This window comes from Lagopus leucura, unplaced genomic scaffold (genome assembly GCF_019238085.1).
Source record: "Lagopus leucura isolate 7727_CA_CO unplaced genomic scaffold, USGS_WTPT01 Super-Scaffold_760, whole genome shotgun sequence".
In the NCBI taxonomy this organism is placed as follows: Eukaryota; Metazoa; Chordata; class Aves; order Galliformes; family Phasianidae; genus Lagopus; species Lagopus leucura.
The window spans coordinates 4,310,399-4,328,292 of record NW_024962257.1 but is presented as its reverse complement, the minus strand read 5'-3'; the positions used below and the strand labels follow the sequence as shown (position 1 = coordinate 4,328,292).

At 47.1% G+C, this 17,894-nt stretch overlaps 4 protein-coding genes across 5 annotated transcripts; 2 read left to right on the top strand and 2 right to left on the bottom strand.

Annotated features, from left to right (window-relative positions):
- Positions 1 to 1,561: 1,561 nt before the first annotated feature.
- Positions 1,562 to 2,826, top strand: ATP5MF (ATP synthase membrane subunit f). The gene is made up of 4 exons (XM_042864316.1): positions 1,562 to 1,633; positions 1,710 to 1,817; positions 2,190 to 2,306; positions 2,649 to 2,826. Exons 1-4 carry the CDS (start codon positions 1,618 to 1,620, stop codon positions 2,675 to 2,677), a joined length of 270 nt encoding a protein of 89 aa, XP_042720250.1. The 5' UTR covers positions 1,562 to 1,617; the 3' UTR covers positions 2,678 to 2,826.
- Positions 2,827 to 3,696: 870 nt separating this feature from the next.
- CPSF4 (cleavage and polyadenylation specific factor 4) lies at positions 3,697 to 10,190 on the bottom strand. The gene is made up of 8 exons (XM_042864313.1): positions 10,025 to 10,190; positions 8,816 to 8,866; positions 8,257 to 8,409; positions 7,371 to 7,466; positions 7,124 to 7,217; positions 6,637 to 6,709; positions 6,076 to 6,168; positions 3,697 to 5,010 (listed from the first exon to the last, which is right to left on the bottom strand). Exons 1-8 carry the CDS (start codon positions 10,125 to 10,127, stop codon positions 4,942 to 4,944), a joined length of 732 nt encoding a protein of 243 aa, XP_042720247.1. The 5' UTR covers positions 10,128 to 10,190; the 3' UTR covers positions 3,697 to 4,941.
- A 255-nt stretch (positions 10,191 to 10,445) lies between these two features.
- PTCD1 (pentatricopeptide repeat domain 1) lies at positions 10,446 to 15,217 on the top strand. Its single transcript, XM_042864312.1, has 8 exons — positions 10,446 to 10,927; positions 11,870 to 12,010; positions 12,210 to 12,428; positions 12,686 to 12,787; positions 13,160 to 13,918; positions 14,102 to 14,218; positions 14,494 to 14,676; positions 14,880 to 15,217. Exons 1-8 carry the CDS (start codon positions 10,484 to 10,486, stop codon positions 15,072 to 15,074), a joined length of 2,160 nt encoding a protein of 719 aa, XP_042720246.1. The 5' UTR covers positions 10,446 to 10,483; the 3' UTR covers positions 15,075 to 15,217.
- Positions 15,218 to 15,652: 435 nt separating this feature from the next.
- BUD31 (BUD31 homolog) lies at positions 15,653 to 17,818 on the bottom strand. 2 transcript variants are annotated; one of them, XM_042864314.1, is made up of 5 exons: positions 17,738 to 17,818; positions 17,262 to 17,407; positions 16,699 to 16,821; positions 16,299 to 16,465; positions 15,653 to 15,939 (listed from the first exon to the last, which is right to left on the bottom strand). In XM_042864314.1, exons 2-5 carry the CDS (start codon positions 17,353 to 17,355, stop codon positions 15,889 to 15,891), a joined length of 435 nt encoding a protein of 144 aa, XP_042720248.1. In that variant the 5' UTR covers positions 17,356 to 17,407; positions 17,738 to 17,818; the 3' UTR covers positions 15,653 to 15,888. The 2 variants fall into 2 exon arrangements, with proteins under 2 accessions (XP_042720248.1, XP_042720249.1); XM_042864315.1 differs by lacking the exon at positions 17,738 to 17,818 and adding an exon at positions 17,628 to 17,711.
- Positions 17,819 to 17,894: the final 76 nt, after the last annotated feature.

Below are 17,894 nucleotides of genomic sequence, written 5' to 3'. Positions count from 1 at the left end.
AGGCTTTGCTGTAAGCGGTTTGAACAACGCTGTGTGCTCCACAGGGAACTCTTTAAAATGAGGCACCTGCCATTGGCTTTTCTCCTGTAGGTGAATTAATTTGCCTTGCATGAGTAATCCTATTTGAAACTACAGGTTGCCTTGCAAGAATGAGGGAAGCAAGTCTAAAGCATGCTTTTATGCAAGTGCAGCAAAAAGGCCACATAGCAGTTCATGAGGGGACACTTCTGCAATAAAACTGCAGTTGCCAGTAACTGCAATAATAGAATAAAGGATAATTTAATAAAGGGATTTTTAACTCATTTAACAGTGACTACATTCGGAACACTTTCTCCAAGTGATCAGGCACACTATGCTTTCCTAACTCTACTTTCTGTTAATAAGTCAGAGAAAAAAAGCAGGCAGTAGTCTCCTTCTTCTACTTTTATTGTTACATTGCAGGAGAGCGCTGTTCAATGTAAAGAAATTGATTTGGGTAAGATGAAGGACTGAGACACAAGCTGGACACCCAGGCCAGCCCTGGAGTAACATGAATCACACAGTGCCATCTCAAAACGACAGCAGTCAGCTCCTTGAGTACCAGGTAAGTCTAAGACTAAATGCAAAGATCCTGCAATGACTACAGGAAATCCTACGGGACTCCGCAACCTAAGCAAAGTAAAAGGTGCAAAAATGGGTCACACGGTGCTCAGATAGGAGCTGTGCATCTTGAATTTAGTCTCCGCCATCTCTGCTCAGTTGAAGCAGTCCCTTTGCGGTGCAGGTTTAACACCTGGGAGATCTCGCGTACTGGCTGGCTCGCCGCTCCCTGCTGCATCAGTTCGTCGATGGAGCTCAGCACAGCGGAGAACCGAGCCTGACGCTGCCCTGGAGCTGAACGATTCGATGGGAAACCTCTAGAGGTCGGGCGAGCTCCGAGCCTCGCTGCACAGCTCGCTGCCTGCCAGTGACACCTGCCGGGCTCCTGCGCGTCCCGGAGCCCTCACAGAGCCGTGGTGGCACGGGGCGAGCTGGGTGCCTCCCAGATATGGGCACAGCTGAGAGGGATTGTCCCCCTCTGCTCTGCCCTCGTGAGGTCCCACCAGGAGCACTGCGTCCAGGGGTCCCCAGCACAGGGATATGGAGCTGCTGGAGCGGGGTCTGCAGAGAGCACAGGGATGTCAGAGTGGAGCGCATCTGCAGTGGGCGCGGGCTGAGAGCTGCGGGTGTGCAGCCTGGGGAAGAGAACCTCCAGGGAGACCTCGCTGCAGCCTTCCACTACCTAAAGGGAGCCGATAAACAGCAGGAGAGTGACTTTTTACACGGTCTGATAGTGATAGGACAATGGGGATGGTTTTAAACTAAAAGAGAGGAGATTTAGGTCGTATGCAGTAGGGAAATGCTTCACTTGGAGGGCGGTGAGGCGCTGGCACTGCTCCCAGAGAGGTAGCTGCCCCATCCCTGCCGCTGCCCGAGGTCACGACTCCGTAATAAGCAGCATCAATGTACGCCCTCCAGCCCCGCCCCGCCCCACCCAACATGGCGGCTCCCCATGCCCACCCGCCGACCCTCCTCCCGTCAGCCCCTGCGTCGCGCCCCCTTCCCGTCTCGCCCCGCGGTGGCGCACGGCACGACAAGATGGCGCAGCCGCCGGGTGAGTGCTGCGGGCAGCCAAGGTGACCGCGGCTCCTCGGCTCTCGCTGATCGCGCTCTGTTTCTTTATCCCGCAGTTCCTCTGAAGGACATGAAGCTGCTGGACGTCAAGCTGGGCCAGCTGCCCAGCTGGCTGGCTATGAGGGACTTCACCCCTGGCGGCATCGTGGGCGCCTTCCGCAGAGGTGAGCGAGGCGGGGCTGTGACAGCAGCTCTGAGCAGTGCCCTGTGCTGTGCGTGCGGCTTGAAAACAACAAAGGCAAGCGTCTCCGTACTGTGTGTGTTAGCATTGAAGAGTCAGGCAATCCCGAAGTAGCATGAGCTTGTTATTCCTTAAAGTTTAGGGAAAAGATCGCTTTTAACTTTTTTACCTTTTTTTTTGGCTTGCACTGACACTGTGCTTCACCAACACGCGTTGCTTTCTCTCAGACTTGATTCTGAGACCCCTGGGTGTTTCATCAGAAGCACTTTCCGGAAGCCTTGTGCAATCAGCATCTTTCTTTCTGACAGAAAATCGTGCATCTGGCTGCTGTGAAAACCTCCTTTCTTCTCCGCAGGTTATGAGAGGTATTACAATAAATACATCAACGTGAAGAAAGGGGGCCTTGGTGGTATCAGTATGGTGCTTGCAGGGTATGTTGTCATGAGCTACATCTGGAGCTACAGTCACTTGAGTAAGTAAAAACTATGTCTGAATGTGGGCAGTGCAGCTTGGTGATTGCCTGGGGCAGTGAAAACAGTAAACTTTGTAACTGCTCTTAGAAATGAAGTCAAAGAGCATCTTAAGTGTTGTCACTTCAATCTGATGCTGTCTAGAGAAGCAAATTGAATACTTCTAATTGTCAGATGACCCACACTTCATTGGTGATGAAAGAAGTGTAGCTCTTATTGCCTCTTTAACCTGATGGTGCTTAAAACCTACACACTTAGATTTCCCCTGGAGTGCTTTCTGTGTGTGTGTGAAATCCATGGATTTTTTTTTTCTTGCAACTTCTTGTTGTTTTACTTTGATACAGAGCATGACCGTCGCAGGAAGTATCACTGAAACATGGAATTCAGAAAGTGAAGGTGCAGCTTGTGGCCACTGGGACATTCATCCTGACAGAAGGCAACTGAACTGTCATTCATTTAAAAAAAATCTCTACTGTTGTGACCAATAATAAAGTGCATACACTTTACACTTGCTGAACTGAACCTATCATAAATGGCTTGTTAATTTGACTGTGTGGGTGAGGTTGTCTTCTCAATTTTGCACCTCACAAGGATAAGTTTGGGAAAAAGTTCCTGCTATCTAGGCTGCATTATGAACTGGGGAAGTTATTACAAATGGTTTGCATTCAGCTCTTTAAAAGAAGCAAACAAATGCTTTTTACTTCTGCTGGTCTAGCTGTTAAAGGTTGGACAGCTAGATGAGAGGATATAATATTTTAAAGAAGAATATCTTAGAGGCTTGGTGTGGCTGTGTAATTCTCCATCTGTCTGTCACCTGGGGCCCAGAGGCATTTGGACAATTTTCCACCATCTGAGACAGGTTCAGGTTTGTTACCTGTTAAACCATTTCTGTCAGAACTATAGCTGTGTTCATTACTTACAGCAGCTGGGAGGGTTTTCTGAACGGGTATAACCTAAAGGAACTGTGATATAATGAAAGTCCATTAAAAATGGAAAACTGCTGATTGACTTAAATGCACAATTGCAATTTAAAGGTGCAGCTGTGGATTTGGCCCCACCTGATTAGCTTCCTCATGCTTTCCACTGAGCAGGTGCATCTTAAGAAGCCTGCTGTACCTGGGTGCTGCAGGTACAGTCTGCAGTATTTTTCTCATAATAGGAGCAAGAATGAAAACCATGGGCTAAGGAATACAAATCTCTTGAGCTTTATCAGTAAGAGAAAGGCTTTTCAGTTGCAGAAAACATCTTTTCAGGGAGTGAAGTCTCCCTGAACTAGATGGGAATGGTAACTACACAAGGGTTTGTTCCCTTTCCACGCACCTAGTTACATGCAGGTGTCATTTAGTTTGGCTGCTGTTCAGCATGAAGGGACACAACATAGTAAGCAAATTCTTGACAGTTTGCTGTAATACAGTCACTTAGTCTCAGAACTTCTATTTTGACTGACTCTGAATGCACACAATGAAACAATGGCTGCCATTCAAACCAACATAGGCTCTGGTCACTTTTCCTAATTTAACCATGTTGCCCTACTTAAAAAGAAAATAATCACAGACAGCTTTTTCCATCCGTACATTTCAATAAAAACAAGGTACAAAGGCAGTCAGCAAATGAGAGGGGTTATAATCAATAAGGCTCACATAGGTGCAAGTTGTTGGTTTTTTTTTTTAATTCACATTTTATCATTGGCCCTTTTGAAATAGTTGTCTCACAAAACAAATGGGTTTTGGCTTGCAGAGGTACGATCTCAGAAGAATGTTCTACCACTTTTAAAAAGCAGTGTTCCATAAAAATATACAGCTCCACTTCTTGGTCTTCTCTAGGTTACAGAAATACCTGTTTGGTGTGAGCTGAATGACAGGGGTGCTGAGAAAAGGCTCTTTTGTTCCTACACTTTAAACTGTGTTCATTTCCCTGTGTTTTTTTGCAAATGGGAAATGAACGCAGATGTGAATTTCCCAAAATCATTTCTTCCCATTATTTGGCCAACTACAGAGATGCCAATTTATTCTTCCCAAATCAGTTCTCACCCAGAAGATTAATTTCTAACCTTCAGTATAGCAAGAAACACAGAAACAAAGTGGACAAGAGTTTTATAGCCTGGTGCATGTGAGGCATTAAGTCAATCACCAGGACAAGCTCACAAGACTGGATCTAGGAACACAACTTCACTTTGTAAGAGCAGGACAGCAGAATTCCTCACTGAAGGGAAGGCATTTCAAGGACTAATTTTCCCAGTCAGTCTTTCTGCTTCCACAGGGAGTGCTGAAATGCTGCAGGTTCTCCAAAGAGAAGTGGCAGGAGGAAAACATTTTTAAAAAAAAAAACCACCGGGGTCAGCTGCATTTACATGGAATGCTGCACCGGTGAGGGCTTTGCGTGTCTGTTTGCTTTTAGATCTGCCTTTCAGCAGGGCTCAATGAAAGTAGACGGAGGCCAAAATCTATTTTAAAAAGGTTAAAACATAAAAAAAGTTGTGGACAATTACAAAAATGTTGCTTAGCAGCAGCCAGCCTCTGACCAGTTCTTTCAGTAATGGCATTAAAAAACCAACCTGATTAATAGTTCAAGAAATAGTGCAAGGCAGAAACCTTTTCTCAGTGTTAATAGCTCCCTTGCACTCTTCTTTCTGCTCTTTCACTGTCCACTGAGAAAGGCCAGATGTCCTTTGGTGCATCTGTTGGCATAATGACCTTTTTCACCACACTAAAAAAAAGAAGAGAGAGAGGAGTTTTTAGAGTTACAGATTTTTTCTCTTGCTGCCTTTAACAAGCAGCTTTTCACAGCTTTTCTGTGTATGGAAGGTGCAGCATTCAGTCAGTGGAGTCAGTGAATTGGTGTCAAAGAGCCACAACTTATGGATTATTTCCACTCCCTAGAGCAAAAGCTGCTTCTGTGCTGGGATCAACCAGTACCACGTTATTGTATGACAAAAGGGACAGGTCCCAGTGCACTGCTGCAAAGAGCTGTGACATACAATGTTAATTTCAGTATTTGAGGCTTCCAAGACTATTCCACTGAACATGTAAACTGCAATGGAGATTTATACTGGGGGCTCAGCTGATCCTGGATTGCACAGTTAAAAGTGCATCTAAACAAGAAATTTGTAACATTGCACCTTAGGGCTACTCAAAGCCAGAGGGAAACATCAGCCTCTGATATTACAGCATTCTCCACTGTAGTGGAAATTTAAGTCAGGGCCTGAAGCAGTGATTGAGCACCTGGTGGGAAGGCAGGGCCAACCCAGGGGAGCTCAGGTGTGTGCAATGCATCTGAGTGGCTGGAAGGGTAGAGCCAGGATCCACCCCTTCCCAGACCTTATTTAAGGGCTGGCAGTGGAAGCAAGAGGATCTCACTGGAGATCCCTACCTACTGGAGGCCTTCTAAAGGTAAGCAGTTTTTCTTCCTTTGTGTCTGTGGCTTCTGTGTTTGAACTTGTTCTTTCTTACTACAGCCTAGGATTGTGTCTCTTTGTTATTACTGCTGTACTTTCCTTCACATTATAGCACTACATCCACCCATGTAGTTTACTTGCTTCCTTAATTCCTTGCTTATTTACTGGAGAGGAAGTAGCCTTAAACAGAGATATGGCTTCTGAAAGCTGTATTTGCAGAAGACTGGATTTGATTCAGCTTCTTAATATCCTTCTCCAGTCACAGTAACTGCTGCTCAAGCAAGCAACCAGCAGCAAAGCAGCATGAGATACTCCAGGTGATACATGTTCTTATTACTTAAATGTGGTACCCCTGCTCTCCCTCCCTTCTGAATTACCTTGTAACAGGTGACCTGTTCCAATGGCCGGGGTCCTCTGTTCCCAGTGTTGTTATTTTGAGATTGCATGACTCCAATAACTTGGGGTGTCCTCTGTTAGTTAAGAGAAGAGTTCTGATTCATTAAGTGCATCAAGGACAATGATTTTTACAGTTATTTTCTTAACAAGAGAAAAGAACACCCCACATATTGAACGATCCGTTTTCCTCCCAGTCTGTGTGGGTGATCTGCCAGCTGGAGCACCAGAGAGAAGAAACCAAGAACTAAGGATTACAAAACCCAGCAATCCTGCTTTTCTCTGAAGAGCAGCTTTAGAGAATTGGTTTGGGCTGCTAAAATATCATTGCCATGACTGAGATGTCATGCAGATTACAAAAACTGGCAGATGGTTGCATAACCACACGTGACACGCTTCTCTGTTCTACAGGAGCGTTCTGTGATTAGATCTTCATGTTATATTAGAGCAACTGTAAGACTTTCATTGCTATAATGGCCTCTTCTAAAGGACTGTGGAAAATGCTTTGAGAGTGGGTGTGTGCAGGAAGCAGGGGAGTTGTGTACCTTTTGCTGTGTTTGTGCTGGCTGAGGCAGTGGTGGTTGCTCTGTGGTTCCCATAGGTAGTTCAAATCGAGGGCTGTTTTAGGCAGAAATAAGGATTCTCAAATTATACACCAACATTTTTGCATCAGCTCAGTTAAAAAAAAAAAAACTCCAAACAAAATGTTCAGCTAATTAAATTAGATTTATGGAAAACAGACCTTTTCCCAGTTATCATTCTGGTGCTCAGTATTTATGCTTGCTAAAACAATATGCCAGTAACCAAAAGTCTTCTGTAACACAAGCTCATGCAATCCCACCATGGCATCTGAGCACCACTTCAGTATCTTACTGGTAGCTCTCTGGGGAGGAAAAGCACCACGTCCTCCAAGTGAAAACAGACTGAGATACCAAGTGTTGGCTATCTCTACAGAACCACTGGGCACCCCCATATGACAACATCAGGTTAAGTGGAAGCATCATTAAAGAGCAAGCCTGCAAACATACTCACTGCATGAATTTACAGGTAGGCCCTTCTGGACAGAATCCTACTAGGTAATTCACACAAATGACTCTTCGAGTGTGCCGGTGTCTGCAGAGTGGACCTGCAACACAAAGCTCCATGGTTCATGTACCATACATGTGCACTGCAGTGTTAAATAGCAGCAGGCACACAAAGCAGATCGTGCAAAGAAATAATAGCAATGCCCTCCTCTTCACTTATAGCCACAGAAGCAGCAACTATATGACATACATACCGTGTTTACAGAAGCCTCTGTCATACCAGGGACAGTCTTTGATCTTAGATTCCGGGTCAATGTGCAAGAATGGACATTCTTTGTTACTGCATTCCCCTGTACCAAAGGCAAATGCACTTCTTAGTTAATGATGCAGGCTCAAGATCAAATAACTCCTAAAATGTTACCTGGATCACGTAGCTCCCACAAAGCTGTTACCAGCATTCATAAGTTCAGGTACAACAGTCTTATTGCCTGACTTAACCTAGAGGATGAACACCAACCACTCACCACTAGTGAGTGAAGTCCTACGAGACTGGATTATTTATGTGAGCTTTTAAAAACAATGTGGAAACTGATCTTGAGAGTCATGATAACAAAAAACCAACATTTAGTGCACCAAAAGTGTGGAGAAACTACAAATTGCACACTAACCTCAATCCAAGGAAACCTACAAGACTGTAGGTTTCTGACAGCAAGTTGCCTCATTATGTCCAGATCTCCAGAGCTGGAAAGCAAGTGCATAAAAGTTTTGCACCCCCATGCCCTCTGCTGCTCATCAACTCCCCAAAACAAGATTCATGCAAAGACCACCTGTTCATCCTACTCAACTCATGCTAAAAAGAGGAATATAAAGTACAAAACCCAGTAATCAATGTGAACTTCCTCCCTCTTCCCCACAGTGACAAGCTCTTGAGAGAGAAGACATCTACAACATGTGGTGGACTTAGGGGAATAAAAAGATAAAAGAGCTAAGCAGACCTGAAAAACTACAACCAAACAGTATCAGCAGACATGGAAGAACTGAAATATTCTGAAGATGGAATAAGAGGGATGCACCAGGATCTTCTTCACCAGACTCCCACACTTGCAAGGAACACTAAGTAGGAGCTACAACACCGCTTACCAAATTTGGAGTAGAAGTAACACTCAGGCATCTTGGTCATGTCATACTCGTGCAGAAACTCGCACTGGTCTCCCTTTTTGCATAGTCCTCGTAGCCAGTGTTTGCAAACAACAGTCTTTTCCCCACTGATGTGTCTGAATGGGCACATACCTCCTACATGAGGATGGGATAAGGAAAATGAGAAAGAACAATTAAAATCTGCAGCACAAGCAGGAACACAACAGCAGTGCTCCACTTGCCTCTACAAGAATTCAGTTTTTCTTATGACTTGCTTTTAACGCAATGACAAACAAGGACATCCAGACAAGTCCTGTTTTACCCTCAAACAAGCTGAGCATTGTAGTCTCCAGCTTTTAATCCCAGCAACCACAACCCACAGATATTATAGCAGTTACATCCACAGCAAACCCCACACGATTTGTGGAGTTAACCCAATATCCTTCATTTTTATCCTCTTCCTCAGCCCTCGGCTTAATAAAACCCATGATTATCATAGCACTAGCAAATCTAATTCTCCTCCCTGCTACGTGAGTGTAAGTGTACTGGAAATACAACTTGCCTTTCCCACATGCCGCTTTTAAAAAAAATTCACAGACAGCTGCACCTGATTCTGTGGAGAGAAGAAAGATAATAAACATTAACAAACTTTTGTAGGAGCTTTCGAAGTATTTTCTTCCCGAAGAAATTATCAAGTCCTCAAATTCAAAAGAGAAATAGCATTTTGGTTTGAGAAATTTACGCTCCTGCATGGATTCTTTGTTCAGGTCTGGCCTTCACAAATATCTGTATTCTCCTCAATGAATACACAGTAGGGAAATTTGCAAAGTTCATTAGTTCTGTTTATAGACTTTCCAACTTAGGTTCTGCTGGCTGGGCGATTACTATTAAACCAATTGCTGTAGTGAAATGTGTTTAGAGCTCTGGCAACTCCAGTCTTGTACTTTCTCAGCAGAACAGCCTGAACCAATCATTGCTGCGTTATCCCTCGCTGACCAACAGGAATCACAGCATTGAAGGGAGCAACATGAGGTCAGCAGCACTGACTCAGAACATCAACAGCAAACTGTTGAGTCTCCCAGGACTATTTGTATTGGTTGACAGGTTGGAGAAGACCTCTACGATGACCAAGTCCAACCAGCCCATCCTCTCCATGCCCACCAACTGTGTCCTTCACTGCTACATCCCCACATTCTCCATACCTCCAGGGACTCCACCATCTCCCTGGGCAGCATGTTCCAATGCATTACATCTTTTTTGGAGATTAAATGTTTTCTAAATATCCAACCCAAACCTCCCCTGGCACAACTTGAAGCCATCACCTCTCATCCTACCGCTGTTACCTGGGATCAGAGGCCGACCCTCACCTCACCACAACCTCCTTTAGGATCTGTAGGGGTGATGTGGTCTCCCTTGAGCCCCCCCCCCCCCCATCTCCAGACTATCCAGGAAAGCGTTCTGACACCAGACCACGAACCCACCTACCGCTTTCCTGCAGCCAAAACACCTCATCTACCAAAACGGAAATAAAACAACAGCTTGGGAGAGCAGTGTTTATTCACATGAATGCCTCAACTTTGCTTCCATCCCAGCTTGGCACAAACTACAAACTACAGACACGCAGCACCCGGCAGAACCTCGTGGGGCAGCAGGAGCTGAGGGGACACGAGGACGGGAGCCCGGCACAGGGCCCGGGAACCCCCCCCACCACCCCGGGATAGGGACAGAGGCACCCCGGAGAGGAAAGGCCGCGCCCTGAGCCCACACGCACTGTCCATGCCGGGAAAGGGCAGCGGCTGCGCCCCCAGCTGCTGCTCCACCGCCAGCTCCAGGTCGAACTTGATGTGGTCCACGCTGGCGATGAGCTCCTGCATGGTGGCAGCCGGGGGGCGACGGCACCGGGAGGGAAGGGGGGGAATGGTGGGGGCCGGCTGCGGCCAGGCCCGGCCTGGCCTGGCCCGGCCCAGCCTGCTTCGTTTCGGCAGCGCCTCAAAGAGTAAAGGCGGCCGCGCGCGCCCCGCGCCGCGCCGCCCGCCTGTCCCGGAGGATGCCGGGAAACCACCTCCGCCTCCGGCCACCCGGCAGGCAGCGCGCCCGCGCGGCTCTCCGCCAATCAGATGGCGGCGTGGCGCTCTAGGCACGCCTCTTCCGGCCGCGCAGGCGCCGTGGCGCTACGGTGGCCGCGAGGGGGCGTTGCCACACGACCAGCGGGTTCCGCCGCGCTCCCGTTATGAGGCCCGCGCGGCTCCTCCTCCCCCTCTCGCCCCTCGCTTGGTGGTGCTGCCGCGCCGCTGCTCGGCCTCCCCTTGGCCCGCTCCGCTCCCCCAGGCCGAGCCTCCCGCCGCTGCGTGGCCTGAGGGCGCTGAGCTCGTCACAGTTGCCCCCTGAGGTGTGCGGTGCGGATGGGAAGGGAGGTGAAGCGGGCGGCCCCGCCAGAGCTGCGGGCGGTGAGGAGAAGAATGATGAGGATGAGGATGATGAGGGCGTGGAGTTCGGGACGCTGTCTACAAAGTTCTCTTCTAGAAAATATTACCGCAAAACCACGTCAGTGTTTCGGAACTTAAAGCTTGAAGAGGATGGGGAAGAAGAAGGGGAAAGGAGGCTGTGGCGCGGCCCCAGGAACACCCCGTACTGGTACTTCTTGAGGTGCAAGGCCCTCATTAAGGAGGACAAGGTTTGATCTTTGCTTATTTGCGTTTTAATGACTTTTGATCCACGTGAATGAACACTTTTGTGTTAGGATTAGAGTGGCTCACTTAGGAGGGGCTTGCAGAGATCATCAGGTTCCTCTACCTGACCATCTCGGGGCTGGACTGAAGTCTAAGTTGTAACTGGAAGATGTGCTCTGATGGTGTGTGTAGCAGCTGGGTTCTGGTGCTGGGCAGATCCTCCCCCCTTCCTACTCCTGCCTTCCCTTTACGGTTGACCCTCTGTGCTCAGCACAGTTGAGGCCACACCTCAAGTACTGTGTTCAATTTTGGACCAATCACTACAAAAAAAAAAAAAAAAAAAAAAAAAAAAAAAAAAAAAATGTGGATGCCCTGGAGTGTGTCCAGAGAAGGACAATGAAGCTGTGAGGGGTTTAGAGCATGAGTCTTATGGGGAGCAGTTCAGGGAACTGGAATTGTTCAGTCCAGAGAAAAAGGGACCCTGAGGAGACCTCATTGCTTTCTGCTCCCTGAAAGGAGGTTGTAGTGAGATGGGGGTTAGCCTCTGATCCCAAATAACTGATAGAATGAGAGGTGATGGCCTCAAGTTGTGCCAGGGGAGGTTCAGGTTGGGTATTAGGAAACATATCTTCTTGGAAAGAGTGGTAATGCATTGGAGCCAACTGCCAGGGAGGTGGTGGAGCCACCATCCCTGGAGGTGATTGAGAACTGTGGAAATGCAGCACTGAGGGACTGACAGATAGGACTGAATGATCTTAGAGGCCTTTTCCAACTCTAATGATTCTGTTGTGCTACGTGTTTCGTTATCATCTTTACAAAAAGAAGGAAAACAAGAATTTATGAGGAATTCTGTGCTCAGTAGGATTTCTGACTGCAGCTGAGACTACTCGTATCCGTTGTAACTGATTCTCTTGTTGCCTTATAATGGATTTTCCTTTGCTCTGTAGCTAGCAGAGGCCCTGGAGCTGTTTGAGGTGCAGATGCTGAAGGAGGAGCGAGTGAAGCCAGAAGAGAGCAATTACACTGTTCTAATCGGCGGCTGTGGCAGGGTTGGCTACGTGAAAAAGGCATTCAGACTCTACAATGATGTAGGTTTACGTTCTCTCTTCTCTTGAGCCTTCATTAGGTTTTCTCAGCTACTACATCTGTTTCTAGCATTTGGTCCTGTTTTTCTCTCCAAAATGTCTTTGAGCTAATGTTCACCTCTTCTTAGCCTCAAGCTCTTAAAACCAAATGATGAAATAACTCTTTTCCTAAAAGCTACTTCCACGTCTTCTCTTCCCTTAGATGAAAAAGCGAGGCTTAACTCCTACTGAGCCCACATACACAGCACTGTTCAATGCCTGTGCAGAATCACCATGGAAAGACTCGGGCCTGCAGAGTGCGCTCAAACTACGGCAGCAGCTGAAGGACAAAAACCAGGAGTTGAACCTGATCACTTACCATGCATTACTGAAAGTCTGTGCGCTGTGCTCGGATCTCAGGATGTGTTTTGACGTACTGAAGGTAAATACAGGACTTTTCTTGTGTTCTTCTCTAATTAAAGCTCTTGGAAGTTGCAATATTGCATTATCACATTGCAGTGATAATTTTTGCAGTGATAATTACTGACCAGGTGTTTGTATTTCATTGACTTTGGTCTCATTCAGTTAAATTATCTTGATACTTACCAAGGTCAAGTACATAAAATGATGCCACACACATCAACAGCTGTGACAGACTGAGTACCTGGGAAGTCTAATGCTCTCTCTCCTGTTCTTTAGGAAATGGTGCACAAGGGCCATGTTCCCACAGCTGAGACCTTCAGCTTCCTTCTAATGAGCTGCATAAAGGACAGTGAAAGTGGCTTCCGATATGCCTTACAGGTTTGTCTTTATGTGCTAAATGGCAAGAAAAAGGCACTTCTGTACTATAACTTGTCACCGAAATGTACAGAGGGCAGCAATTTCACAGAGCTGATGAAATGAGGTACTCAGCTCCTCCTGGGGCAAGTTCTACAAATCAGACACCCTTTAGGACATTGTGTAAGATGTTGGAGAACCCTGGAGGACTTCACAGGGCTGTACTGGCTTGAGGTGGCTGTTCACTGCCCACTGGCATCTCACCTTATCGTGCTATAAACTTCCTTTTCTGCAGGTAGATAATGTAAGAGTATGCGCTGTAAGTATGCTTACAGTCTGCTAGAAATGCTCCTGTTATTTGCTGTTATGTATGTTTGTTCCTTTTTCCCTCTTCAGGTTTGGAAACAAATGACTAAGTTGGGCATAAAGGCCGATAGCCACAGTTACAATTTGATGCTGCGTGCTGCAAGAGACTGTGGAATAGGTGATCCAGCTGTGGCTTCTAAAGTATTGCTGAGACCCACCGATGAGAACTCACCTCAACTAAGGCTTGCACCTGGCAGGCAGAAGGTGAAAAATCAGAGAAAGAAGGGAGAAGAGGCTGCACCAGTTGTCCAGCTGGATGTGGAAGCCATGGAAAAGCAGTTATTTCAGGAAAGTTCAATGCAGCCTGAAAAACTGATCGTGCAACAAAACAAAGATGTGAATCAGGCTGAAAATAAACCAGTACCAACTGGTCTTGACAGCCCTAATGTAAGTCACAGCAGGACTGGAGCACTGATGAGGAGAGGCCAAGATGAGGCACAGCAAAAACAAGTTTATCTAAGCCAGAAGCTGCATTTCTGCAACTTGCCCAACCTGCTGGATTCACAGATAGCTGATGCAGATGTGGTTTCCTTGGGGACAGTATCCACACCATCTGATAGACTGTCTTTGATGGGAGATGTGGAGGGTTTCTTGAATAAAATGAAAGAGGACAATGCAGAGCCTGACATCAAAACATTTACTTTACTGGCGGAGCTGGTGGAACCCCAGAGCCCATCAGAATCTTCTTTGCTGGCACTCCTTGATGAACATAAAGTGAAAGTAGATGTGACGTTCTTTAACACTTTAATAAGGAAGAAAAGTAAACGTGGAGACCTAGAAGGAGCCAAGGTGAGGAACTCAGAACCAGGCCACGCTGCTGTTTTCTTGTCCCAGGCCTCCAGTGGTGCCTGTGTTTCACTGTGAGACCTGTTTCTCTGTTCACAAGATAAACTGAGAATCCTGCGCTGTTTTTCACTAGCTAGCACTATGGTGGAGCTTCTTGGGAATTGATGCCACATTTGTATCTTACAGAGCCTTCTGCCAGCTCTTGCAGAGAGGAGAATATCTCCTAACCTCCAGACATTTTGCAACTTAGCAATTGCTTGCCACCAAAAGGAAGATGGACTGCAGTTACTCTCAGATTTGAAGGTAATATAAATAACTAACAGATCCTCTGCTTAGGGAAGAGGCAAGGCCAGTGAAGCATTAATGCTTCCAAAAAGACCTGAGGTTTCTGTGGTGAATTCTCATTCCCTAAAAATGCAGCTGTAGAGCAGCTGCTGGCAGCTTAGGCTCTGTCCTGTAGCTATGCTGGGATAGGGAAAAGGTCATGGAAGAGTTGGCTGGGACTGCAGGAAGCTGCTGTGCAGGTCATTCTTGAAGTCCTGTGCTAATGGGCAGCTTAACCACCCTTGTTGTTTCAGAGATCTGGAGTAACTCCCAACAAGTTCATCTACAGTGCCCTTATTTCTGCTGCTGTGAAGCAGCTGGATTACAGCTACCTGACTGAGATCCTGCGAGACATGAGGAACAGTGAGGTACCCCCCAATGAAGTTATCATACGCCAGCTGGAATTTGCAGCTCAGTACCCTCCAAAGTTTGACCGGGTGAGTAGCTGTGACTGGCTGCAGGGTGAAGAATGCCAGCATGGGAGGGGAAGTGTAAATGGCTGCCCTAATCTTTTTCCTGTGGTGTTGTCTGATGGTTTCTCAATAGCTATTTACTAAATAGCAGCTTGTAGCTACTGCACACTGGTATTACATGAACTCTGTTCTAACAGAAGCTTGTTTTGTTGGACTTCTATTTGCAGTATAAGTCAAAGAACCCATACTTGGAGAAAATTGATGGCTTCCGTGGCTACTACTACCGGTGGTTAAAAGTAATGGCAGGAGAGGAGACCCCCCACCCCTGGGAAAAATACAGAACAGCTAAACGTTGCACAGATGAAACTAAAGAAGAGGCTGTGCAGGGGCAGGTAGGGCACAATGCTCCAGCTGAGCGCTGAGTCCAGCATACTGCAATGGAAGAGCTTGGACTTTGCACCCTTAAACTGCTTCCTTGTAGTAAAGCTGTGTTGTAGTTTCAGGAACTCAAGTTCTTGTGATATTTACTAAATAAAATATTTGTCCTGTTGTAAGGAGAAGCAAATATACTGTCAGTGAATTTGCTTAAATGCAGAGAATTTAACTGCATAGGCTGTAGTTTAGCAAACTCAATGCTAAACAAGTCTTGTGACAAAAGAGAAACAATTCAAATTTAACAGTGGTTTAGTTCAGTGCTAGTTTTGTCTTTCCTGCATTGTTATGCATTTGAACATCTAAATGTGTCCTGCAAGTCCATAGACTGCTGGCGTTCCTAACTAGATCTCTGCACTAATTCAAGGTTAAAAAGTCTTAGTAGAGAACTGCAGTGAAGCTTACTGCTCATCAGAAGAGATCTTGCTGCAGAACTGTCCTATTTCCTTTCCCCATAAATCTTTAAATTCCCTTATTTGAGGAAAAGGATTTTGTTAAACAAGTTGCATATAAAATATCTCATGGGAGACAGAGTTGCCTTAAAAACCAAACACCTTCACAACAGGGGTACAGGTTTGCCAGAAGATTGGCCCACTCTGTCAGGAAGGCAGTCTTTATTTTAAAATAAGCAGCTACACAAAAAGCAACTCCAAAACTACAGCCTTTGTGTGTATGACCCAGGTGAATTTGCCATTTTAATTGCAGTACAGAAATATCCAATCGCACAGAAGGTAGCTGTAATTGCACTCACAGTCCATTGTATTGGGTGATATGGCTCAGAGTTCAAAAGGTGGTCTGTCTCTTTCACCCAGAACAGCCTCTGCATCCACAGTGAGTGCATTCAATGATTCTCCCCTGGAAAAGAAACATGACAGGGATATTTCAGGCCAGCTGTTGGGAGCAGGCAGGCCAGCAGGCATAAACCTCAAAGCAGAGGCTGCCTTTTGGAAGAAGCCCCTTTAATGCAGAATCTACAGTCTAGTTTTTTGTTGTTTCCAGTACGTTAACAACTATAAACAACTGCATGCCAAAGCTGACAGTTACTTAAAAAGCAACTAGATGTTAACTACTAGCAAAAGGCAGGAAGCGTTGGAGCTGAAGATGCTTCCAGAAAGAAAAACAACGCCTCCTCTGCTGTCCATCAGCTGTGTGAGGCTAGAGTGGCTACTGCAAAGGTCCAGACAGCAGGGCAGGAACAAGCTGAAAATTCTTACCACTTCCAGCTTGCTTTTGGGCACTCTACAGATGCAGTTGGTTCCAAAGTTGGTGTCCCGCGTCTGGATGCACCGCAGGCAGCAAAGGTTCTCATAACCCTGTTTCTTCCACTTTGCAATCAGGTTTTTGTCAGCGTACCCTTCCTTGATGCAGTATTCATAAAGCTCTGTAGAAGAGCAGACACAAGTAGCTCCCATTAGATGTTAAGATGACTCACTATAAGGAATTTCTAGCTGTACTGACCAGCTGTTAGAGCTGCACAGATGTCAGCCTTCCCTCCACCCTCCCTACCCCGAATGCTAATCCTCCTCAGCACCCCAGTTCCCGTGCCTCTGCAGGCAGATGTCTCACTATGTCCTGTTTTCCCTTATTCAGTGCCAACCAACTTGTGTTTCTCACCTCTGCTGATAGCTTTTCTTTTATAGAAGAGATCGAAGATGTAACGTGTTTTCTGATGGTGGATTCTGAAGATAGGCCAAAGGGATTCCACTTTCCTCTTCCCTTCGTGAGGCTCAGTCTCCGCTGGGAAGGAATACAAACATGACATTCCAGCTAATTCTCCTAGGCTGCCAAATTACTCCCTCAGTCACTTCAGAATAAACTGTTCTAAGACCATTCCTAACTTTAATAGATTATAGAGTTAAGAGCAGGATGTCAGGGAGAAAAATGTGATGTGACTCCTTAAGGAAATGAAAACAGAAAAAAACCAAGGATGACGTGACCTCCCCTGGGATGGAAGGTGATTCTGTGTATGCCCTGACTTGTCAGACCAGTGTGGACAGGAACTACCAGCCCATCCACACATGCCAATGAGCTTCAGTCAGCTTGGCCACAGAGTGCCCCAGAACACCTGTACCCCATTGCTGCAGGCACAGATACAACAAATGCCACTTTATATTCATGGAGGTCCCAAAGTTCATTTGAGGTGTCCACCCCTGACAGCACCCAGCTCTGCTGTGTACCTTCTCTCATCTTCTGATCCAGCTCATCCAGCGTGGGCTCGATCAGCTCCCAGCCGTCTGGGGGCGGCTTCCTGCTGCGCTTCACTTTGGGCATTGCCTTGGAAATGAAGGAGCTTTACAGGGAGGAACCTGGAAGCCTCGAAGTCCTGGAAAACACCGGGACAAAGGAAGCGAAAAGAATTGTCAGGGACATTCTCTCCTAAGATTCCCGTGCCCCTTCACCATTCTCTTCTCAGATGCTTTATCGATGCCCAACCTCACCCAACGCAACCCTCAGGACGCGGGGAGCCGTGCAGCGAGCGCTGACCACCCTGCCCACCGCGTCCCACCATAGATGCCCCCCCGCCTTCCGCCAGCCCCAACCACCCCTGGCAGACGGCCGCGAGCCTTCGCAGAGCCCTCCCGAAAGGCCCGGAGCGGCTCAGCCCGTGCCGGCAGCAGCACAGCGGGGCTCGGAAGGCACCGGTCCCGCTCACCGGCCGAGCGCCGCCGCTCTCCGTCGCGCCGCCTCTGACGTCACGCGGGGCCTCACCGCTCGCCCCGCTGAGGTGTCCGCGATGCTGCCTGAGAAAAAAAAAACCCTCCCCGCCCTGCGGCCCTGACGTCCCGCTCCTCAGCGGGGACAGAGCAGGA